Source organism: Podarcis filfolensis (assembly GCF_964270895.1).
Source record: "Podarcis filfolensis genome assembly, chromosome: 10".
In the NCBI taxonomy this organism is placed as follows: Eukaryota; Metazoa; Chordata; class Lepidosauria; order Squamata; family Lacertidae; genus Podarcis; species Podarcis filfolensis.
Genome location: NC_139612.1, coordinates 6,500,271 through 6,526,033, shown reverse-complemented (window position 1 = coordinate 6,526,033; position 25,763 = coordinate 6,500,271). Strand labels below are relative to the sequence as shown.

The 25,763-nt window shown below is 40.3% G+C and overlaps 1 protein-coding gene across 4 annotated transcripts in view; it reads left to right on the top strand.

Annotated features, from left to right (window-relative positions):
- RELN (reelin) overlaps nt 1–25,763 on the top strand; it is a 291,904-nt gene that overhangs the window by 97,646 nt on the left and 168,495 nt on the right. For all 4 annotated transcript variants that reach the window (XM_083574837.1, XM_083574836.1, XM_083574839.1 and 1 more), the window contains 3 exons: nt 14,445–14,515; nt 23,653–23,685; nt 25,100–25,178. In XM_083574837.1, coding sequence (XP_083430963.1) covers nt 14,445–14,515; nt 23,653–23,685; nt 25,100–25,178 — 183 coding nt within the window. The remainder of the gene's footprint in view (nt 1–14,444; nt 14,516–23,652; nt 23,686–25,099; nt 25,179–25,763) is intronic.

Here is a 25,763-nt window from a genome sequence, read left to right as displayed (position 1 = left end):
TTCCTGTACTCAATCGGACACTCAACTTCCAAAAAAACATTCGCAAACTGGAATACTCACTTCCAGGTTTGCGGCATTTGGGAGCCAAAACATTCAAGTCGCAAGACATTCCAGGACCAAGGTACAATTGTAGTTCATTACTATCAGCAAGGCAAACATATATTATTTATTGGCCAAGTTGTCATTCTAAATGTTTGGGTTAGGTGTAAACTTCCTATCATTCTTAGAACAGGGATACAAGTTAGAGTTGGGCTGCAATCCTAAACTCACTGACTAGGGAGTAAACTCATTTAAACACAGTGGGACTTACTTCCAAGTAACCATGCATGCATACCATTACACATGACATCATTCACTATCTCCTTTTATGAAAGCCATTCAACAACAAAATCAAGGTTTTAAATAGTAGTTACATATGTAATCAATATTCCATAGGTAACCCAAATATAAGCAACACAGGGTAGAGTATGGAATGTAAGAACATGATTTCTCTGCTGGAAAGGACCCAATTGTTGCTACTGTGTCAGTAGAGAAACAACAGAGGCTTCTTCTATTATTTATATGAATTGACTGATTTGGCAGATGCCACTGCAGTAAACCTTTCTTGATAATGCAGAGAGAAAGTGGGAAAAGAGGGCACTTGCTTTTCTTCAGAATCAAAGGCAACGGCAAGCATTTCAAAGTGCTCATGATGGTACATACAGAGAGGCAAGTGTTATGTATTGAAAAGGGCAGTAGAAATGCAATTTGAGTTGTGCATCCTAGGAAGTAGCAGTAGCGTTCCAGAACAAGTTTATTTTATGAATACAGTGCATGAAGGATTACTCTTGCAAGTATTTCAGGTTGCTTGAGAATTTCATTGCTGAACATTTTCAGATTTTCACACCTGAGCTGATGCTTCTAGAAGCGGATTTTTGAGCAAAATAAATGTACCCCTTCTGTGTATTATGCTGTAATCCCACGGTGTGCCTTTCAAGGTGAAGAGCAGAAAGGACTGGCTGCAATGTGAATTTAATGATACAGAACACTGACCAAGCCTGTTGGGCCTTGCTGTGATTTTCACTTTTGTGTATGAGAATGTGCCCTAGAATACACACAACTTTTCCCTGCATCTGAACATTGCAGGGGGGAATTGGGGTGGCGTGAACAATGAAAAGCGGATTATAAAGAAAGAAAGTAAATAAGACTATAGTAGCCAGGCAGCTGACTTTTGGGGACCTTATCTGCTATTGCTGATCCCGCCATGGAACTCCTGCTAAGTTTCCAGAGAGCTCCAGCATTCCCATGATCACAAATTGAAAACCGTTGACCTGTGATATTTGACTCTGAACAAAAAAGCTTTCTTCAGAAATCTTTAGAGTTGAAGAGACTCAAGATCCTTTGGCATGTTCAAAAGCAACAAGCCAATGCCTCCCTGGAGCACCAATTGCAGTTTGACTTGATTACCAGGTCAAGACATATTTTCCCCCAAGGCACCAGTCTAATTCCTATTAGCTGTGACTGACCTGGTCAGCTAAAGCTGACACTGAAATTAATAGGAGTGTGCTACTTTCAATGTTAGACTTCATGCCAAATTATCCAATTTCATTCTCGTTGCCCTTGCTAAAAAGGAGGCCATCTCACGGAGATCAATAATGATTAAAAATTATAGTGTTGTTCTAAAGCCTAATTTGGGGGCCAAGGTGGAGAATGGCAAATGGAGCCTGTCTGTATGTACAGTACCTATGTTTGCTTGTTTTTTAAAATCAGTTTTAAAATAATATAGCCACTAATCTTGGATATTTTATTTGAAACCTTATTGAGTGCTTTTCTTAAATCCTGAATCTTTGATGTATTTAGTTTCTTAGAAATCCTGAGTTTCCCATTTTAAGAAGATTTGATATATGACTTAAATCCAAAATCCAGAAGGAGCAAAGAAATGAAATCCATGTATTCACATAGTCCCCCCCCCCCAGTGTTATGATTCCCATGATTTTCAGAACTCTCTTGAAATTGTTAGCACTAAAAACTTACTTTAGTTTCATCCACAAAACTTCATTCAGTTTTTTGGCCAAGCAATGACTAAGGCTAAGTAAGCTAGCCAAATTCCCACATGGGTAATCCTATTGTGTATTTTTCTCTGCTGCTTCAGATGAAAGTAGTGTAATTGGTTTTTCAGGGTAAATTTATTAAGAGCCATAGGAAAAAATCATACATTTTAAAGTCCCACAAAAGATAGGCAAAATGTAAAACCTATTCACCTTCATTGCCTTAACTAGCAAGCAACAATTGTCATTGTCATATTATCATTTATTTATTTTTTAAAAAATGCAAAAAGCATGTGGGAATATTGGTGGAGGAAGACTACTGCATACTTCCTAATCAGAGCTGTCTTCCTTCCACAACTCCTTCCAGAGCACCAGCCAGGTATTTTGCCAGCTATATCTGTATTTCATTCCAATATACAGGAAAGATCATAGAATCACTGAGGCCTCCTAACCCAGGAAAATAACATTAATGACATTATAAACATTCTTACTGTTTTAGCTCCCACACATACCTGGGCAGCTTTCCATGCTCTCAGCTGCGAAAAGTCATGGAGAATTTTGTATAAGTTGGAAAATCCATTACAGCTCTGACAAACATGCATCCTTAGCTATGGTATTAATCTTTAGATCCCACTCCAGATGGTTGCGTTGGATTTACTATGTAATAGCTCTTTGTTCTTCAAGACTGAAGCAATGTTTGTATATCTCTTCATCATACTGGCCTTGGGAACTCATATCCATGATATTTTAGGTGAGATTCTGTCGTTTGCTTTGTTGTACACATAAATAAGGCAGATATAACTGTTTGCAAAACCTCCTGTAGCCATCTTTGGTTGCTCCTCCTTAATCCTTCGCAAGTACCAATTATTGTCAGTAATTTTGCTGAAATGAAGAACCTTGGGGGGAGGACATTTCAATCACCTTTCAGGCCCTGTTCAGTACAGCTAAGGGAATGGAGGAGGCAATATGATTTTTGAGCCACCTGTCCTGGCACACCTAGGAGACAAAAGAGCCATTGGAAGAGTTTAGAACAGCCTTGGGGCTGCTGCAAGTCATATTCGTTGCAACAAACCCTCAGAGACTGCTACATCACTAGTCAAAGATCAAGCAAAATACTTTGTGCTGCAACAAATGCTTTTTCTGCTGCTACACTTCCTCTTCCGTGGATCAGGGAGGAGTGACAAAGATTAGCCAACACCGCTCAAGCAATTCCAGGCTGTAAATGAAACCCATGCCCTGATTATGTACTGCTTTCAGTTCAGTAACCAACATGCTACTTCGGCACAGGTCCAGGTCCAAATGACCTGGCAAAGGGATGAGAGGTCTCTCTGCAGTGCCTCTGGAGGTTTAATGCCAGAGAGCCTATAGTTTACTGTCTATAAGACACTGTGCATAGGCTTCAGAGCCTTGACTTTCCCCCAAATGCAAGTATTTTGTTTTTGTAAACATTCTTCCTTTAGAAATGTATATGCGTTAAAACCATATTTTGTTCTTTTACCTTTCTTGTTTCTCCATCTCTCTTAACACGATATATACTGTATATTGCTGGGAAGAACCTGTACATTTGGAATAATGGCTTGGTTGAATAAAAAAATTAATTGATTAGCAGCTTGTGTGGCCTATTGTTGCTGCTATTAATAATGTGGCAGTTATAGAGCAGGCCTAAGAGAAGGCTGGGAAGATTCAGATTAAAACCTCTGCTCAGCCATAAAGCTTATGCTGACCTTGACCCAGTCAGTATTATTCATGCTTCCTAACTCACAACACATTATGAGGTTAGGACATGGTTGGGAAGAGAAAAACATGAAGGCCCTCCTAAGCTGCTTGGAGAAAAGGACAGGATAAAATGTAATAAATTTATTATTGTAAGTATAAGAAAGATTCAAAAACAAAACCAAAAAAAAAAAAGACTGGCAGAAAAGGGATGAAAACAATTGGTTTCTATGCTAGGCACAGAAGAAGGCATAGCATCTCTGTCTCTCCTCTGCAGTACCTAAATGCATCTCACCTGCATGCAGTTCCCTGTCACCTATGGTTACAAAGTTAGTGATTAAATACAAGGCTATACTAAACGCTTGCATGCACATTTATTCAGTTAATAAAATTTGAGGGCTGGATTCTGACAAAGGCTGCATTCCTAACTCACCTGGGTATAAGCACCACTGAATTCAATATAACTTACTTCTGAGTAGACATAGGTGGAATCTACACACATATAAAAAACGGTGTGAAAATGCAAAAACCTTTTGAAAAATACATTGAATTTGGCATTGCTCACTGTCACCATCTAGTGTCACATTTGTATATTGTACTTTACAGCACATTTAAAATGTTTTATTTGCAGCTGTATAGCTGAGTCAGTTAGGAACGTGCTGTAAGTTAGTCACATTGATATCAGGATGAAAAGTTAACCACAACTAAGTTAAATCCCATTGATTTTAGTGAGAACCAACTTAGTCTAGATGCAGCCCTGAGAATGTTACCTTATGTTACATCCTGCCTTTATGCCAAAAAGAAAAAGCAAGGGTAGAGTGGGTATGAAGAGATGTCTCTTTTCATACTATTAGAACTCAGGTGCATTCAGTGAAATGGATCAGCTGCATCTTCAGGATGAACCAGAGGAGGTGATATTTCATGGTGTTCAGGGTTAACATGAAATTCACTGCCACCAGATGTGACAGTGCCCACTATCTTAGATAGGCTGGATAACAGTTTTTATAGATAAAAGGTAAAGGGACCCCTGACCATTAGGTCCAGTCGTGACCGACTCTGGGGTTGCGGTGCTCATCTCACTTTATTGGCCGAGGGAGCTGGCGTACAGCTTCCGGGTCATGTGGCCAGCATGACTCTGGCGAACCAGAGCAGCGCACAGAAATGCCGTTTACCTTCCCGCCGAAGCAGTACCTATTTATCTACTTGCCCTTTGACATGCTTTTGAACTGCTAGGTTGGCAGGAGCAGGGACTGAGCAACGGGAGCTCACCCCTAGGCTCTGTGGTTTAACCCACAGCTCCACCCGCGTCCCTAACAGTTTTTATAAAGCACACCAAATGCTAGGTGCTGCATAGAAAGTAAGTGAAATTGTACTAATGCTTTCTGTAGGCTTACAGACGATAAAGTAGACTAACTGCAAGAATGGAAAAGGGGGGACAAAGTGCTTGAAATGAAATTTATTCCAAGCCCAATGCATTTGGAACAAATCCTTATTTGGGGACACCTGGAGTTTTTCCTCTCTCTAGATGACCACAATGTCTAAAAAGGGTAGACCATGGGAAAGCAGAGGGTTGGGAAAGGAAGGAAAATAGGTCTAACAAAGGTTTTTAGCAGTGATAGCTAAGCAGCACTTGCTGACTTTGAACACTTCTCCCCTTGAATACCAGATGTTAGGGAGGGCTGTTACCTTCATGCATGAGGTTTAGGCTTCCCAGAGGCAACCTGGCTGCCCACTGGTATATACAGCATACGTAAGTAGATGGGCCCTTGGTGACTGTCAGATCTAAAAAGGCCCTTCTGATGTTCTTATAAAGATAGTTTCACGCCAGAGCTTTAATGCTAAGCAAATGTCTTCCGCAGCCCAGGTGAAAGCAGAAACCATTATCAGCCACATTTCCCAATTTAAAATACAGGGCTGGGGTGAGGTGAGGTGAGTAAATATTTAGCAACAAACATCATAATTTAATACTACTTTGCATGTATTTAATGTATTTTACCCAGGAATTCTTAAGAACCTCTAGCCCACCATAAAACAAATTATTTGAGCGCTGTTGTCAGATGGTTAGGAAACAACAGCACCCCAGTCTAGTTTTCCTGTTTACCTTGAACAGCAGCTTGATTTGCAAGTGAACCATTTCACAGCATGGACATTTCACCTGCTAATTGCTTTAGCTCAAACTGCAGTTTTATCTGCAGCTACAGGGATGACTTCAAATGTTACCCAAAGCAGTAGAATGCAGTGTCAGATATCAAATACGTTATTTGATATCTTTTGTTGCAGCAACTCCACTTCATCTAACAGTTTGCAAAACTGTTCCATGGGACTCTTTGCAGGCAGAATGGAAAAGCAAATTTTTCCCAACCAATTCCACACACCCCGCCCAAAAAAAAAAAATTAATTACGAATTTAGATGTCTCTGGTTATTCCAGATAGATAGCATGTGCTGCTGCTTCTCTTCCATATATTCTATCTAGAGAAAAGATATCTCTAGGATAGCAGCAGGAAGGTTAAAGGACAATTCATTCCCACAGTATGTATTGATGGCTGCCAGTTTGGACTGCTTTAAAAGAGGATTATAAATCCATAGAATATAAGGATGTCAATGGATACTGGGCACAATGGCTATTTTCTACCTCCAGTACCGAAGGCAGCACACCTCTGTATATCAGTTGCCGGGAATCACAATTGGGAAGAGTGCAGTTGTACTCAGGCCCTGCTTATGGACTTCCCAGAGGCATCTGGTCAGCCACTGTAAGAGCAGGATCCTGGACTAGATGGGCCTTTGCTCTGTTCCTGTAAGATTCTTCTTATGTCCCTTAAGCACACAATCTCTTAATGAATTGCCGAGTGAGTCTGCATAACATGTGTAATAGATGAACAACTTCCTTTCTGCTACAGGAAAATACAGCTATCAACACTGCAATCCTGTTTAACTATCTGGGAGTAAACCCAATTGAAATGCGTACATGATCACATTGTAAGCCATGTTGTTGTTGTTGTTGTTTAGTCATTTAGTCGTGTCCGACTCTTCGTGACCCCATGGACCAGAGCACGCCAGGCACTCCTGTCTTCCACTGCCTCCCGCAGTTTGGTCAAACTCATGCTGGTAGCTTCGAGAACACTGTCCAACCATCTCATCCTCTGTCGTCCCCTTCTCCTTGTGCCCTCCATCTTTCCCAACATTAGGGTCCTTTCCAGGGAGTCTTCTCTTCTCATGAGGTGGCCATAGTATTGGAGCCTCAGCTTCAGGATCTGTCCTTCCAGTGAGCACTCAGGGCTGATTTCCTTCAGAATGGATAGGTTTGATCTTCTTGCAGTCCATGGGACTCTCAAGAGTCTCCTCCAGCACCATAATTCAAAAGCATCAATTCTTCGGCGATCAGCCTTCTTGATGGTCCAGCTCTCACTTCCATACATCACTACTGGGAAAACCATGGCTTTAACTATACGGACCTTTGTTGGCAAGCTGATGTCTCTGCTTTTTAAGATGCTATCTAGGTTTGCCATCGCCTTTCTCCCAAGGAGCAGGCGTCTTTTAATTTTGTGACTGCTGTCACCATCTGCAGTGATCATGGAGCCCCAAAAAGTAAAATCTCTCACTGCCTCCATTTCTTCCCCTTCTATTTGCCAGGAGGTGATGGGCCCAGTGGCCAGGATCTTCGTTTTTTTGATGTTGAATTGTAAGCCATACCACCAATCAATAAATCTCCTTTATAGGCATAGAAAGAGTGTGTCATGTACATGGGTCAGAACACAACACAGGTAATGACACGCATTAGAGAGAGTCAGGAGAAATTTTGAAGGACTGAAGAACTAAATAAAGATGTGAAAAAGAGATCATATGCCTCACTTGAGCCCATTAAGTTCCTTTTCTTTTTATAGACGCACTTAAAAGTTATCTTCTGATTCAACAAAATTTAAATAAAATATGAAATATATACCTCTTTGTGCTGTACTCCTGTTAACAGCTGGCATTGAAATTTCCTGGCATGTAGTCTTTTGTCTGGAATTCACAATAGCTTGTCCTTTTCATGACTATTGGGATTTGTCAAGCATATGTTCTTCCGTTTAGAGAATCCACCTAACGCATGTACTCATTACCACGACAGGAGTCCTCTCCTAAAGACATAATAATAAGTCTCCCCAGTTATACATAAACCAAAAACAGTGGGCAATATAAAGCCAGCTGTGAGCTATATAGTGGATGTTGCTGGAGCCTTATAGATGTGAAAACTTCTTTTCTAGTTAGGACTCAATCATGCATACATAATTTTGTTTGTATACCACCTTTCCATAGTTCAAACTTTGCCCAAGGCAGCTTACAACATTAAAAATAATAATCACATAATTACAAACAGTCGTCATAAACAATAAAAGATCAAAAGTACACAACCAAATCAAACAATTTCCACATTAACTGTAATAAGATATAAAATGCAAAAGAGTCAAGGACTCTTCAGCAGCCTCAGCTTTTGCAGCTGGAATTAGCCAGCTGCCCAAGCCAGGTAGCAAAAGGCCTGCAAGGCAAGGAGTAGTTCTTCTAGAACTCACAGCCAAGGCGGTAAAACTCAGCCAGTAAAACAAAGTCTCTCTGAAACCATTGGTATAAGTTGCTGACAGCTTCTAGGAGTGACAGGTGAGAGCTGAGTGCAGGGTGGACAAAGTACCCCAGAAGGAGCACAACCTGTTGTCCACCAGAGGTAGTATGCCTCCCCTTACACCCTTGTATGCCTCCTTCCAGCAACTCCTGCAGCCAAGCTGGTGCCAAATGTCTTGCTCTGCTTTCCTTTGGACCACATCAGTGAGTCTTGCCCTCTGGGCAGCCCAGGAGCTCCAGACACGCTGCCCAGTTTTGTACCCCAGGGATGTCACTTCAGGGCTGCTAATGCACTGATTTGAATCCACTGGCACTCCATTGTCTCTTGAGGAAGACAGATGCCAAGACAATCCCATATTAATAAAAGGGGAGAGATTTAACCAGTGATAGAGTATGAGGGATGGATAGGACGGTTTCTTGATGATATCATGCAGCATCAGCCATTTAGCCCTGGACATAGCTGTCTTCTGCAAAACTTTGTGTTGCAGTTGTTGGTGGTGATGTCTTACACATCTTGAACCTGGAGATTAATAGATACATTTGGAATGAACTCTCAAAGAGAACTTGCATGTAAGCTGTAATCATGCAAAATGTTATGAGAGCATAACACTTACAAAGCTTGTTCAATTTTGTTGGAATGAACCTATGTCTTTTTAAGTGAAAGGGTAATATGTTCTGTTTTCACATGCGAACACATGTCTTTATCTTCATTTGTACTTACTGTGCACCAATATTCCTGTGATAGTGAATATTGATGGGGGAAAATGTCACAGTGAGATGTTGAGCTGCTTTCATCACACCACAAGGTGTACATCTGAAGAAGAAAAGAAAAGAAAGTTGCACTTTGCTCCCACTCAAAGGGCTGAAAACAGTATTTTAAATAGTAACAAAGATTACTTCTGGTGAAGGGTAATTTTTAGAATATTGTTATTTGCATTTTTTTGAAAGTGGTATTAATTCTAATAATCAAATACAGTTGGCTAATGTTTTCTTTTTGATGCTCAGATGCTGTGACTAATCCTTCTAATAATGACATGAAAGAACATAATGTGCTGGTAATGAAATCAGTGTGCTTTTAAAGTTGGATAGTGTGCACATCAGCAACCATGCAATGTTTCTGCCAGTATGGATAACCGAGCAGTTGCTCATAATCTTCCTCTTGTATTGCTTCTGTAGTGGAAAACTGCATTTTTATTACATTGTATAGTATTATCTCAATCTGCAAATGGCTTTGGAACGCAAATCTCAAATCCCATAGCTTATTGGGGTACATTTACAGAACTCGGGTATAAAATTTTCAGTCAAAGTAATTGTGGATCAGAGAAAGATTAGACCAAAGACCTTTGGGGAAAATTACTGATCAAGATCTACCTGAACATAAGAGTAGAATGGTAGCACATGATGGAATGGAGAATTTCTGGAGGAGTGAAACAGACAAGCAATGGAGTTGTGATGCTGGAGAAGTGGAATGAAACCACGGACAGAGACATTAAAAACATCTTGAGATGGCAGAGGCAGAGCTGAGAGAGAGAGGATCCTGTGTACAAGTTGAATTCAGAGGGAAAAGTCATCAAGCCTCTGGCAATTCTTCTGGGAAAAGGGTGGAAGGAATTTTCTAAATTATGATGGAAAATCATGGCCAACAGGAAATGGGATGGGAAGTTATGGAACTGGGTTTGAATGAATAACATCTAGCGATAATAACAATTGAAGGGCCCCTTTGACTTTTTGTATGGAAAGGAAAATGAATGAACTTGAGATGCTTGGGGTTGAAGATTGGGAAAAAAACACCTAGCAGATTGAAGAATAGCTGGATGTTACCTTGGAATACAGCTGGATACCATTCTGGAGTGAACACTCTGATGATAATGATATAATTGATAGATGGAGAATGAGAAGTCCTCTTTAATTTTCTCTCTCTCCTCTCTTTATTTCTTGTGATTTTATTTCTTGTGTTTTCTTTTTCTCTTCTTTTATCCACTTTACTTTTGCTTGTGTTTGGCTTTGTTTTTTGAGGTCATCTACTCTGGGTTAAAGGGATGCAGGTGGTGCCGTGGGTTAAACCACAGAGTCTGGGACTTGCCGATCAGAAGGTCGGCGGTTCAAATCCCCGCAATGGGGTGAGCTCCCATTGCTCAGTCCCTGATCCTGCCAACCTAGCAGTTCGAAAGCACGAAGTGCAAGTAGATAAATAGGTACCGCTCCAGCGGGAAGGTAAACGGCATTTCCGTGCACTGCTCTGGTTCACCAGAAGCGGCTTAGTCATGCTGGCCACATGACCTGGAAGCTGTACATCGGCCAATAAAGCGAGATGAGCGCCGCAACCCCAGAGTCATCCGCAACTGGACCTAATGGTCCTTTTACTCTGCGTTAATGAGGGTACACACGGGAAGGTGATAGATGGGAGGTGAAAGACCCTGTGTGAGAAGAAGGGAAGGAAAGACTTTCCAGGATGGGAGACTGGGAAAATAAAGGAAAACATCCCTGGTGAATGCTGGGAGGGTCCATTTCCTTTAATGTGAGACAAGGGTTAAGATCTTTTTTGTTGATTTCTTTTTTTATTTAGATTAATCTGTTTTTTATTGTATCATATGCTGAAAAGTTTCAATAAAAAAAAATTAAGAGGGGTTGTTGTTTTTTAAACAGTTTTACCAAAGAGAAATTGTTGGTGAAAAGGGGAAAAAATAGATATAAAGTAAGAATTCCTGGATGCCAATAATTCTAATTTTATACCTGGTTTTTTCAATGCCACCAACATATAGAGAATGGTTATCCCACAGAAATAGCAGAGATGGGTGCAACACAGAAGCTAATAACAAAAAGCTAGCACAACAAAACCATTCCTAACTCCCTTCTTGCTGTACTCAAACCTTATTTTAAACTGCCACTTCCCCCTCCCCTCAGGTACTCAAACCTCTGTCAATGTTTTAAACAGCCACTTTTCTCCTCTCAGTATTTTTGCATCCCTGCTCAAACCTCTGTTGTTGTTTAAAACAGCCATTTCCTCTCATGATCCTCCACCCCAGCTTTACTTAAACTTCTGCTATTGCTTAAAAGAGCCATTGCACCCTTTTAGTGTCCCTCCCTTCTCACTGTACTCAAACATCTCCTTCTTGCATTCCTCAGCTGCCTCATGTTTTTAAAGATAAAACATCCAGAGCCCTCAAATATTCCATTGTGTGAAGGTACTTTACTCAAATCTTCTGTTGTTTAAAACCATCATTTTCCTCTCAGTTCTTTCCATTCCTACTTTGCTCAAACTTCCGCCATTGTTTTACACCGCCACCTTCCTTCTCTCAGGGTCCTGCTGTTGTGCAACCTGCCTTGAGTCCTTTGCTCTCCTACCCAACCCTGATTTTATGCAAATCCAGGATTGTGTTGCAGCACTACAAATCCTTCAATGAGGGCTGCACAATGACAGCCTTATATTTTTATGTATATAGGAAGAAATGTAGCCAAATCTCTGCTTATGACATGGTTGCTCCTGGAACATCTTATAACCAAATAATCCCAAATGTTTTTTGTTTGTTTTTACCATGTCTTCCGATAGCTGAATGATCACTAATGAAGTTGTTTTCCTTTTTTTGCACATGAATGCACATTCCATTTTGTGTCGCTGGGAGTTAGCTACGTGAATCAAAGGAGAATTAGACCTCTGACGATTAAGCACTCAATTATGACAGCATTGTGGCATCTGGAGGTGTACTTTGTACCTCCTGCATTTCAAAGAAGCTAAAGACTAGTTGTGCTGATTTACATTCATAATCCTCTTCAAAGACTCCTTTCAGCTAATTGGGGAAACAAATATTCTTTTCCACTTTCCTTTGGAAGGGGCTGTAGCTCTGTGGTAGATCACATGGTTTGCATGCAAAAGGTCCCAGCATCTCCAAGCTGCAAGTCAGTGCTAACAAAACAGAGCTAAATCAAGGGTCAGGAACCTGTGAACCTCTAGATGTTGTTGGACTTCAACTTGCCTCAGCCCCAGCAAGCATGGCAATGGTCAAAGATGATGTCGGGAGGACCACAAGTTCCCCATCCCTGTGCTAGATGGACCAATAGTTTGACTCAGCTTCCTATGTTCCTATGCCCATTTCCATGAATTAACACCCTAATTTCTCAGGCCAGTGTGCACTGTACACCTATGCAGGTACCCAAGCCCAATACTATGGCACAATTCAAGAGATGACTGCCATACTGGAAACCAGGAATGGGCAAACTTTTTCAGCCCAAGGGCCATTTTCCCTCTTGGGAAGCCTTCCAGGGGCCACATGCTGGGGTGGGGGGCAGAGCCAGAGATAAAAGTAGGCGGAGCTGTAAATGTTAATTTTATCTTTGTACAGTAGCTTCTCCACACTTCTCTCTATTCTTCATCAAGGCAAGCAAAAGGTATTATCAAATTAGTCAGGCAAAAAATATACTCCAGGATGCTCAAATCAGTGAGGAGTATGGTCTGGATGGTGGTGTGGGGAGAGTCCTGGTGGCCAGGTAGAGAGGCTTAGAGAGGCATTTGGCCCAGGTTCACTACTCCAGTGGAAGCAGTATGGAAATCCAGGTTTGTGCTTCTCACGTACAAATTTGTTTCTCCACAACCACAGGGAATCCTGAGTCACAGCCTTGATTTGTATAGGGATGCCGTGCTTTACCCCAAGTTGGTGGTAGCAAGCGGTATAAAATCAGCTTACACCATCTGTTGCCAGCTATTATTCTTCCTCCCAGGCCACCCAGCAGACAGGCTAGGCATTTCCATGATTAGCAATCAGGCTGTGCCAGTGATAGCAGTGTGTCCCTGGCCAGAGGAAGCCAAATTAATGTAATCAAGATGACCAAAGCCTGTTTTCAACCTGTTTCTGTGTGCGTTTACTGTCTCTGCCCTGCCCTTCTCTTTACCCTCTGTTGCAGGCACAACCAGCATGGAAGTTTTATAACAGTGTCTAAGGTGCTACATTCATTAAATGAAAAGAATGAACGAAGAATGGAAAATTCAAATCACATGATAATTAGAATGTGAAAAACATAGTTGTGCTGATTTGCAGCCCGCTAACCAAGCAGAATATATTTTCCCTTCACCCCACTCACATGCAGTTTTCATACACTGATCATCTTCTTTTTTATATTCAGTGACAGATGTCCATCTTGAGGTGGTGTGTCAGGTTTTAAACAGCGTTCAAAACTCCCATTCTTCTAGGCACATTTTGCAACAGGGAATTTCATTAGCGCAAGCAGTTTCTGAGCTCTGGGCACAGTACTGCACCTAAGATTTCAAATTAAAACTGCAGAGTGGAAGGAAAGGAGGAGCTTTTTCTGCCTCCCCACTTCCAGCTACCCTCTGAAGACTGAAGAAGAGACCCTCTTAAGAATATTAGGGGGTGGGGAAGAACTAGACCATGTGAAAAATGAACATAATATTTTAGCTACAGTTCATTCATTTTCAGCTTTCTATTCTTGTTATAAAAAGCGCGCCTAGACATTCCATTGTTGCACCCATAACCTAGGTTTAAGGTGCCATTTAGCTCCTAGCTTTCATATCTCACTTTCTAACACTGCTTTTAAATATTGATATTAGCTGAATAGTCAATTTCTTTTATTTTTAGGAATATGTTCATTTTAAGAATTCATGTTCATTTAGCTAGAACATGCATTAAGTAGCTTTTTGATCAGTGAAAAAAACACTGATGGCATATTCAAATGACTACCTGTGCTGTGGTCTCTCCTTAAATACAGCGGTACCTTGGTTCTCGAACTTAATCCGTCCCGGGAGTCCTTTCAAAAACCAAGGCATTGCTTCCAATTGGCTGCAGGAGCTTCCTGCACTCAAATCGGACTTCTGGCTTCCAAAAAACATTTGCAAACTGGAACACTTATTTCTGGGTTTGCGGCACTGAGGAGCCAATTTGTTTGATAACTAAGCTGTTCGGGAACCAAGGTACCACTGTAATTGCTTTCGAGTGACTGCCGATGTGTGGAGAGGTATTTGTCTGAAATGTGTATAGTGATGTGTATCTTACCACACTCTTGGCAAACCCATATTTTCTGTGACCTAAATCAACTATTTTGTACCACAACTGAGCTTTCTACATTATTTAAGTTTTTTCTCTTTATATTTCCAGGGCAACAGCTACTCACAGGGGCCAAGTTATATTCAAGGATGCCTTAGCCCAACAGTTGTGTGAACAAGGAGGTAAGAGTTATTTTCATTTAAAATCTTTCTCTTCCATATTCATTTGTAGCTGTAGACATTATTAGTACTTGAGGAGACGCATAGCTGATTGATAGACATAAAAGATGCAAAATTATTAAGGATGTGATTGTGTTGTTCTTCCATACTGAAGGATCAGTTTCAGGCTTTGTTCCCATATGCTTGGCAAAACGCAAGCTGTTTGTTATTGAGCTTCTTGGTTGAAAAGACCTGCCATGACCTCCCCACTCTGCTCAAGAGTCCGTCTAGCATGAAGATGAGCAGATGCAAAGGACTTGTGATTTGCATAATTGTGTAGAAGAGTGAATTTCAACAGATGCAGATTTTCTCACACCTGCATGACAAGCTCCCTTAAGGCCCCATCTGCACTATATATTAAGGGCAGTATCCCCACTTTAAACAGTCCTGGCTTCCCCCAAATGATTCTGGAAGTGTAGCTTGTTAAGAGTTGCTAGTAAGCTCTCACAATTCTGAGTTACCTGGGAAGAGGGATTGATACTTGAAATGACTAGATTAACTGTCCTATCTAGAACTCCATCGATATCATTCAAACAAGTTCTGTTCTGCCTCCGAGGTATCTGGGATGCATTCTAAATAGCTGCATTGAACCACAAAGCATCAAGTCCAATTTAGGCTGTAATCCTATACCTATGAGAAAGCCCCATGAACTCATTGAGACTTCCTTTTGAGTAGAGGTGTACAGGGAGTCAATCTTGGTTTTTTCCATTTAAATTTAGTTTGTAGATTTGGAACAAGTGAAAGGTATGTGGCAGCCTCAGGGACATTTCAAACACCACAAATGCTTTATGATTTCTACCTTTCTCTTGGCATTGTTCAAAATTAGACACTGAGATATATCATTGCATGTTTCTTGGCATTTTCCATCAATCGATATAATCTTAAAAGGTTGTAAATTCTGCACGTCCATAAAACTCCTGCTCTTTGTATATTGTATAAAGTCTACATTTTTTTATTAATCCAAATAAGAATCTTCTATTATGTTAAGAGTAAACAAAAGCAAAGGGATGTGTGCCACTCAGCGTGGCAATCCTCATGTATTTACAATCAGGATTGTGTGCAGGTTTAAAGGGGAAGGGGAGGGGAAGACAGTTTATTTCAGAGCTAGGAGAACAACAAATGACTCAAGGCGGGATGTGTGGGGTGTGACCAAAAGGTACCCCTGATGCTGTTGCGGCCGCTGCCTATCTTTATAAAGTCAGTTTCTTTCTTTTTTTTATATAAAATTTTTATTGGTTTTTCAACACATATTAAAAGACAATGCAACACAATACATAAACAAACAAACATATAAACATGTATAATTTCTTAACCTTTTTTTCCTTAAACCTTCTTTCAGCGACTTCCCCATACCTCCCTTTTCTGCATCCCTGTTTTAAATCATTCCAGCAACCCCTAATTTCCATTACTTGTAGCACTTTCTTTAAATCCTTTTTCTCATATCCAATTGTTTGTCACTGCAATTCTATTTTGCATTACCCAAGACATTTTAACACTCATTAATTTTACAACAGTTCTTAAGATAAACTTTAAATTTCTTCCAATCTTCTTCCACCGTCTCTTTCCCTTGGTCACGGATTCTGCCAGTCATCTCAGCCAGTCCCATGTAGTCTATCACCTTTGTCTGCCATTCTTCCAATGTGGGTAGCTCTTGTGTCTTCCAATACTTTGCTAAGAGTACTCTTGCTGCTGTTGTAGCATATATAAAGTCAGTTTCTTTTAGAACAGGAAGCAAGCTGTGGAGATGCTTAAAAAAGGAAAAAAAGAACTGGTCCACAACTTTTGCACAGGGCACCACGTGGGAAGAAGAACCTGTCGTTCTTTTCCAAGGAGAACGAAGGGGCAAAGAGAGGAGAGGAGCCCTGCTTGTGGGCAGGAGGAGGAATTGAGGGTTTCATTTATGGAGAAAGAGAAGCAGAGCCTCGCTGATTCTCCAGAGCCTAGAAAACATAGCAGACAAGGCTGCGGCAAAGGTTGCCAACAAGCCAGGGGAAAAAGGAGCTTGACCTGCTCTTGCACAGATGGTTTAATATGCAGAAATCAACATAATAGTGCTCATTTGATTATCTAATTAATCTTTTTGATGAAATGTTAGCATTGATTTCTTTTCCCAGTAGACCGAGTTTCAGAAAAGGTTCTCTTATCACACCGTTGTTATGGTTGCCCACCCCAATTACATTCCTCCATTCACTTTTTATAAAAATTGCACCTCATTCTACTCCTTATTCTCCAGGAAGACGCTTTAACTCCTACCAGATATTGGAGTAGTTGATATTCCTCTATGGACCGACTTTATATCCCTATTCCCAATTGCTATGAAATGGAATACAACCAAAGTAGAACCACTTATTCAACAAATATCAGAGCCACCCAAAATGTTTCCTAAGTCCACGGGAACGAATAGACTCCATTTGCTCTAAGTTTGAAAAGCTCCACTTAAAAGGTATCTGATAAAAACTCCATTTCCGAAAGAGGTCACTAGATGGCCTATGAATTGTCACAGCAGCAGAAGTCAATTTAAAATTCAGCTGATGAAGTTCACTACAGGAGTGGTTAACTCGTTACATAGTCAGTCCATAGATCCTGTTGTCACTGTTGCTTTAATTATTTGTTGCATTTGTTCATCACTTTTATCTATTTTCTAATAAAAGCAACTTACAAATATTTAAAATTCCAAATGGCTTTGCCAGAGGGCAAATGGGCAAATTTAGCAGGGGATCAAATACTTTCCCCCCTCACTGTACTCTCACTGCTCCTGGGTGCCTTCATTTGAGAGCTTGCTGTTAACTGAAGCACAGCTATGGTAAGGTTATCAGATTTTTTTCTATGATTCCGGGGACACTTGTTTGCGATGTACATGTGAATGCTGATAAAGTTGTAAATCCAGGGAGTGTCCCTGGGAAACAGGGACACCTCTATGGGAAAATATCAAAGAGAGAAGAAGAAGAAGAAGAAGAAGAAGAAGAAGAAGAAGAAGAAGAAGAAGAAGAAGAAGAGTAGTAGTAGTAGTAGTAGTTTGGATTTGATATCCCGCTTTATCACTACCCTAAGGAGTCTCAAAGCGGCTAACAATCTCCTTTCCCTTCCTCCCCCACAACAAACACTCTGTGAGGTGAGTGGGGCTGAGAGACTTCAAAGAAGTGTGACTGGCCCAAGGTCACCCAGCAGCAGCATGCGGAAGAGCGGAGACGCGAACCCGGTTCCCCAGATTACGAGACTACCGCTCTTAACCACTACGCCACACTGGCTCCCAAAAGAATGGCTCTTTCCCTTTTTTGCCTTTCTAAAGCAGGTTCTTCAGAGGCAGAAGACCTTCATGAAGCCCCAGTTAAAAGCAACTCCAAATTAGTTTACAGCCATGATCCAAAGAACTACTCCAAGTGAACCCAAGATCTTAATACTATGCATATTCCTTGTTGGGCGGGGGGAGGATTCTGTAATATTTTGCTAGATATTCCAAAAATGTATGCAAAGGAAACATGAACAGAGGGAAGCATTGCTAAGAATAATTATATCTCTTCCTCTTTAATAAGCATTGATTTGTGCTATTTAGATTTAAATTTGAGCACTGAGCAAACCAAACATGCCTCCCTTGGTGGGCTTTCTTGCCTTTTTAAAGCTGGAAAAATGGAAGAGATGATGAAGAAAGGTAATCAGTGACCCGGAGTGTAAAGAAATACATGTGGTGAGTTCCAGAGCCCCATGCACAGAGGCTTCCCATTCTTAGGTATGAAAGAGAATTATCCGCCTGCTCTGTGGGACATGGGAAGCGCTCAATGTGCACAGTGAGTGCTTCTTCTCATAGGCAAGAGAGGGAAAGTGCCCCTGCAGGCAATCATTCCAAGTCACTTGTTGACTCGCATGTGGAGACTTTGCAACCTGAGTTATGAATTCATACCACCAGAGCAGCTGCTCTGATTGTTGCCTCATTCGATTGCCAGGAGTAAGTCGCCAGCTCCTCTTTCTCATTCCATTTTCTGTTCCGTCCTTCTCTTCTTGATATATATATATATATATTTAAGAAGATATTTATTAAGATTTTCCATTTTATACAAACCAAGAAAAAAAGGGAAAAAAATAAAAAGAAAAAATATTAAAAACACATAAATTTCATATCTTATTTTTCAATAACATATTTCCCTGACCTCCTCATACCTCCCCTTCTTGTGTTCCAGTTCAAATTGTTCATCCAGCAAATCCTTATAGCATTACAGCTAAAAGCCTTATTTTCTATCCATCTTCTTAAATTATTGTAACTTATACTTTTACTTATATACAAAAAAAAGAACTATTTTTTCATATTCTTTTGTACCATTACAGCTAATAACCCCTTAATTTCAATCCAACATCACTCAATTCTTCTTGATATATTTTAAGTTGCTGATAAGCTCATCACTGTGTATACAAGGACACAAATCATGCAACTAAAAACATGTATCAATAAACGTAACTTGTTTCTAAATTACATTCGGTATCTACACCATTCTCCAATATTCCTTTAAGCGATCTTTTAAGAGCCATTGATTTCAGCAGAACACACTTCCAAGTCACATATGTTTGACAATGGAAACGTGCTTCAGAATTCATAGGAGAATTCCCGTGAAAGAAAATTTGATTTTTAGCCCACAAGATCCTCCTACAAGTCACCCAATTCTCCCTTTTGGCTCGAGAGCTGAAGACTCAACCTGGGCAGTGAGCTGCACCCAGGAAAAGACCTAGCGAGGATGCAGAAGATCTTTCTCCAGCCCAGTAGGCTACTGCAGGAGGAAAAGGAAGGATGTAGAGCTTCAAAAGATTACCAGGGTGTGGGGAAAGAAAAGGGAAACCAGTAAGGGAAGACAGACATCAGGGGAGCAGGTGGCTGCAGTTTGCCTGTTCTCTTCCCGAGTATCTAGCTGCCATCACCTCACCTTCTCCAGCAAGAGATCATAACTGAGCTCTACTGGCTACCTCTGCCTTTCAAATTAGCCATCTTGCTTCCTGGTGAGTGCTGATAATTGTGCTGAATATCATGGGGAGAGATGAAGCCAAGTCTCCAAAAAGAGGAGGAAACCCCTAAGAACATTAGAAGAACCTCACTAGATCAGATGAAAGCGCTGTCTATTCCAGCACTGTGTTCTCACAGGGCCAACCAGATGTCTGTGGGAAGCCCACAAGCAAGTATTGTGATAAGAACCTGTTTGCTCATGTGTGCCTCACCATCACTTCCTGGAGGAGCCTGTCCCCTTGGGAAATTCTGCAATTCTAGATCTCACCCTCACCTTGGCTACATAGGGCAAGGTTGCAGATTTGATCTTCTGCAAGGTTGCAGAGGGTTGGACTAGATGATCCTCAGGCTCCCTTCCGACTCTACGATTCTATAAATTCCTAAAATAAAAGTATAGGGCACAATCCAACTAAAGTTAGGGACTTTTTATCTCTGTTGATTTTAAGGAGTGTTAAACATCTGATCTGTCTCACTAAACTCTCTGATTTTACTTGTAAGCCACTTGGAGAGGTGTTTGGTTTTTTTTTTTAAATCAAGTGGCTTATAAATCTTTTAATTAAAAAAATGGGTTTGAAAATGCCTCAACTTTGGCTAAATTGTAGCTCATAATAATAATAATTTTGGGTTGGTAAGATTCTAAACTTGAAAATACTTTGAAAAGTGCTACACTCTATTTTATATGATGCTCCAGGTGTTTGACATTTTTGGACCTTAATTACAATATGTGAAGGTCAAAACTTCACCCTAGTGCAATAAAATATAAATTGTAATAAAGAAATTATTCCGGGGGATATAAAAGTATGTTCATCACTCGTTTAATGGTAACTTCACAGTTCCTCTATAATTTCTCAGATGAAGGATTAGAATTTAAAATTAGCTTAAAGGTACTTGAGGCAAAGAATCCCTAAGCTTTTTCAGACACTCTAGAAATTTGGGAAATGAAATGCCCTTAACATTAATTTTTTATGGGTGAGAAGTTAAGAACTGTCTTTTGTTAGGCATTTAATACTTGCTTAACCTTACAAATAATTTATTTCAAAACCAAAAGGTAAGTAACTCATGCATGCTGAATTATTTCCCCACTCCTTATAAAATACATTTCTAGTTCCTATGAATCCTAATAAAAATGTGTGCAAAATTATTGCCAACAGAACAAAAAACAGTGCAATCAATACATTTCTGTGCAAACTGAGATATCTATTAAATGATGATGACCCCCTAAGATCACTCATGGTTGCCAGATTCTTGATCAGCGTCCTATCCCTAAAGAAGAGAAACCGACTCCTGTGCGGCTCGGATAATCCCTTTAAACTATGATCTATGGTTTAGGTTGTAATTAGGTGATATCACCATTGATGTCTTCTACTTATTTATGAGCAGAGGGCGATGTTTATGTTACAAATTTATTATAATGTATGATGTTGGTCTTTTGTTTTTGTTTTGCTTTGGTTTTTGTCTGTTGTTTGTAAGTTTTGGCGGTTTTAAATTTGGAGGTTTAAGTACGTTATGTTGGTATGGGAAACTGTCGTGTGATGGGCCAATGGCCATAATAAAGATCAATACAATACAATACAATTTCTGTGCAAAATGCTGACAGGTATAAGGCTGGCTGTGCCTAACTTCACGTATTATTACTGGATGGCTCAAATAAAAGTTTTGGGGCTAGTTCACAAATGCAGCTGAGTGTATATTTATTAAAACTTTAACAAACTATTTTTCAGGGCAGTTGCCCCCACAAGACAGTGTACAAAGTGATGTCAAAATAAGCATAACAAATATACAAATTGCCAAGTTGAAATCCACATTACAACCCCTTAAAATAAGCAGCAAAACATCATCAGGACATATTGATTAATAAAAGGCAGATGGAAATAAACAAGCCTGAAAAAAATCATTAGGAACAAGGCCACATGTAGTGGTTTGGGGGTGAGGCATTCCATAAGTTATAGACCTTGTTGCTAGTACCCATCAACCTAGCAATCCTCGTTGATGAACCAGAGAGCAATATCTGTGCTGTTATGGTCTACTGGAGACCCAGGTTCAAACTCCCACTGAGCTATGAAGCTCACTAGATGAACTTGGACTAGTCACTACTACTTCCCAGGGCTGCTCTGAGATAAAACGGATATGAGGAAAAATATATACTGCCCCCACCCCTTAGAAAAAAATGTGTGTCCTCCTTGAAGAAAAGGTAACCTAATATAAATAATAAATAAATAAATATCACTTATGTTGCAGTCATTCTACAATACACATGCATGTGCAAAAGCCAAGTTTCTGTCCATCAGCCTAAAAATATTGGAAAATATTGAATTACAAAACTTGAGAAATATTATTATTAGTTAACAATTGACATATTTATAACTGGCCACAGGAAATAAGTATTATGGGAGTGAATATATTGTTACAGCTATAACAAAGGTGGCATTTTTTCATCTCTGCCAAGCTAAGCAGTTGGCTCCTTACCTCTCTCGCCCTGACCTAGCCACTGTGATCCACACGACGGTCACCTCCAGACTGGATTATTGTAACTCGCTCTACATGGGGCTGCCCTTGAGACTGACCCAGAAACTCCAGTGGGTGCAGAATGCCGCAGCAAGACTCCTTACGGGGTCTTTGCTGCGAGATCACATTCACCCGGTGCTATACCAGCTGCACTGGCTCCCGGTGGAGTACAGGATCAGGTTTAAGGTGCTGGTTTTAACCTTCAAAGCCCCATACGGCCTAGGACCCTCATACCTACGGGACCGCCTCTCCTGGTATGTCCCACAGAGGAACTTACGGTCTTCAAATAAAAACATCCTGAAGGTCCCAGGCCACAGAGAGGTTAGGCTGGCCTCAACTAGAGGCAGGGCTTTTTCGGCTGCAGCTCCAATCTGGTGGAACACTCTGTCACAAGAGACAAGGGCCCTGCGGGACTTGACATCTTTCCGCAGGGCCTGCAAGACGGAGCCGTTCCACCAAGCCTTTGGTCAGGGCGCAGCCTGACTCCCTCCTTTGGCAATCTTCACAGAACTTTAGCTTAATGGTTGCCATCAATTAGATTTTAATTTATTTTTATAATGAAATGTTTTTAGAATGTTGCACTATTTTATTGTTGTTAGCCGCCTTGAGCCCGGCTTCAGCTGGGGAGGGCGGGATATAAATAAAAATTTTATTATTATTAGTAGTAGTAGTAGTAGTAGTAGTAGTAGTAGTACAAATGAAGCTTTATGCAAATGTGGACAGGAGCCAGTTCTATTGTTGGCATCCGTCTCTCTCAGGAGACAAAGGAATGATGTGCCTTTGAGGTTGAAGTCAAACTGTTGGAGAGCTACAGTGACTGAGATTTCTGGTGGCTTTTAGTGCCTGGAGACAGACAGTCAGGTCATATATCCACAGCAGTGACCAGAGAAGGAAAGACCGCTGGGAGGAGCACAGAGAAAATAAATGCCACGGTGCACCTGCAGCAGCACAACTGGACGCCTTCATCTGCCCCAGCTGCAACAAAACATGTCTCTCCTGTATCGGTCTCTACAGCCAGGCAACACATGTGATCAGCCTCCTCCATTTGAGGCCAGTAGAAAAAAGACAGTCACGGAACCAAGAAATTGCACAAAACAAATGAAATACCGTGAAAATCCCTGAAACGCGAAGTAATCGCCTAGAAATATTATCTTGTGGAAATAAACTAAATAATAAAAATCAAAAATTTTAAGGAAAAAATTAGAAAAACCTAAAATTGAACAAAGCCTTAACGGGATGCCGGCTACAAACCTCTTTTCACTGAACTGTTCAGTTTCCTCAGAAGGAAATAGAAAAATCATAAACCTTAAATGACCAAAATTCAAAAAAAGGGAGTAGAACTCCCAAAAATTTGAAGTATTTGAGGAGCTATGTTATATTTAATGTGTTCTTTGAAGGCTTTTATTTCCTTTAATATTGTGGTCCTTCATATCAAAAGTTTGTTGCTTGAAGACCACTTTGCAAAAAATGAAAACAAGATGGCAATGTGATGTTTGTTTAGCATGTGAGAAGAGCAAGATACATATGATATGCAGCATTATAACATTTATATCATTTTAATCTTCTGCCTTATTGAAATAGAATGGTGTTTTCTTCTTTCTTTTTGCAGCTCCAACAGAAGCTCCCTTGTATCCCCTTTTAGGTATGTCAGTAGAGTTACTATTGCTTTTTCCGGTTGCCCTGTTATGTTATTGTATTTGGATTTTTTGCTTTGCAAAAAAAAAAAAAACGATTGCAAAGCAATCATGAAACTGCAGCTTTGAAAGAGTTCAGATATAAATCAGACTTGAATGAGAAATGAATATACTTAGTTCTACTCTGCCCTCCCATTGCCATTTGCTTATTAGATTTCAAATTGTTGCATCCTAAATATATAATATCTCAAATCTCTTGTCCTCAGGTGCACAGAACAAGCTCTGAGAAAGCAGCAAGGGAGATGTTACTGTATTTCTAGATTAATCCCAGATTAGACTGAAAATCATAACTGAATCTTTTCCAGCTCATTTTGGATCCCCTAAATGCTTAGTAAAATAGCTGACAGATGAACCTAACAGATGTCTCTCTGTCTCTTATAAATATGTTTGAGCTCATTTGTTTATTACATTAGCCTTTTGCAGACATTAGTATTCTATCTCTGGCGGGGTGTGTGTGTGTGTGTGTGTGTGTGTGTGTTTGTGTCAGTTGGCTCCACCCCTGAGCATGTTGAATGTTCTCATATTAGATGTCACATCTGCACAGGGTCTGGGCATGTGGGCCTAAAATATGTGCTCTGCATGCTTCATTTTTGCAGTGTGGAGACTGCAAGATATACACATTGGGTCTGACTCTTATATGAACACTGACACCCAAGGCAAGGATGTTGGATAAACAATGCATCAGTGCCAGCAGGGACAATCATAATCCCCTCTCCCTTTTAGATAATATATAAATTTCATTGACCACTATAGATGTTAATATATGTGAAGAGTCCGTGAGTATTAGAAACATAAAACAGGTATCAAGCAATTTGATAAATTCCATCACCAGTAGTTCAAAACTTGAGAAATTAGCGGTTGGACCAGTGTTTCCCAACTGTTTTGGGACTACAACTCCCATCATCCCTAGCTAACAGGGCCAGTGGTCAGGGATGAAGGCAATTGTAGTGCCAAAACATCTGGAGAGCCGAGTTTGCCTATGCCTGATTTATATTCTGTGGGGTATGTATTCCACATGTGACAGAAGTAGGAGAAGTAGGAACATAGGAAACTGCCTTAGACCAAGTCATGTGGTTGGTTATGCTACCTCAGCAGATCTACAATGATTGGCCATTGCTCTCCAGGGTTTCAGACAGAAGTCTTTCCTAGGTGTACCTGGAGCTGCCAAGGACTGAAGCTTAGACCTTTTGCATGAAAATTGTGATCCCTACCACTGTGCAAGAAGATCCAAAAAATAAAAGCGAAAGCAGGACATTTAGGACACCAAATCATATTTTCAGAAAGACGAGCGAGAAAGAGATTTCATTTGTTCATTTGATTTTCAAATTATGCTGGGAATTCTTTTCTGTGTTTCATTTTCAGCTGAAATGCACAGCGAAAGCATAATATTACGAGATGACTTTGATTCTTATCAGCTACAAGGACTGAATCCTGCTATGTGGTAAGTTTTGCTTCATTTTCACATTTTTACACATATAGTATCATCTTTCCCCCACCCTATTTTTATTGTGACAACAGCCAACCCCCTTCCCCCAACCCTCAAGTAAAGAAGCAGCACACTCAGGCCATGGATTTGATTAATTGTATTTCTAAGCTGCTTTCCATTCAGGTGAGTCTCAAAAAGGCTTAAAAGAATAAGAATCAATAGCAGTAAACATAACAGAACATCATAGCTATGACACAAAACACCACAGTTACAATGCCTGGGCCAATAAAACTAATACATTATCATTAATAAATCAACAATAAAACAATTATAGGCAATTATAGTCTATAAAACTACACTAGCAAAACAGCAGCTAAAAACTAGTCTAAACATTATTATGTTCACCAGCCCCTCATCCCATATACTACCTCAATAATTCACTCTGCTTCGTCTATTAAAAGAAGCACCCAGCATGCAAGTGAATTCTGATCCAATAAAAAGCCAAACAGAACTGTTGGTTCCCCTCTGTCTCAAAAGACTGTTGGGCCCCCTGTTAGTCTCACCTGCTCAATCTGCTGGAGCATGTCTCATCTAGGGTTT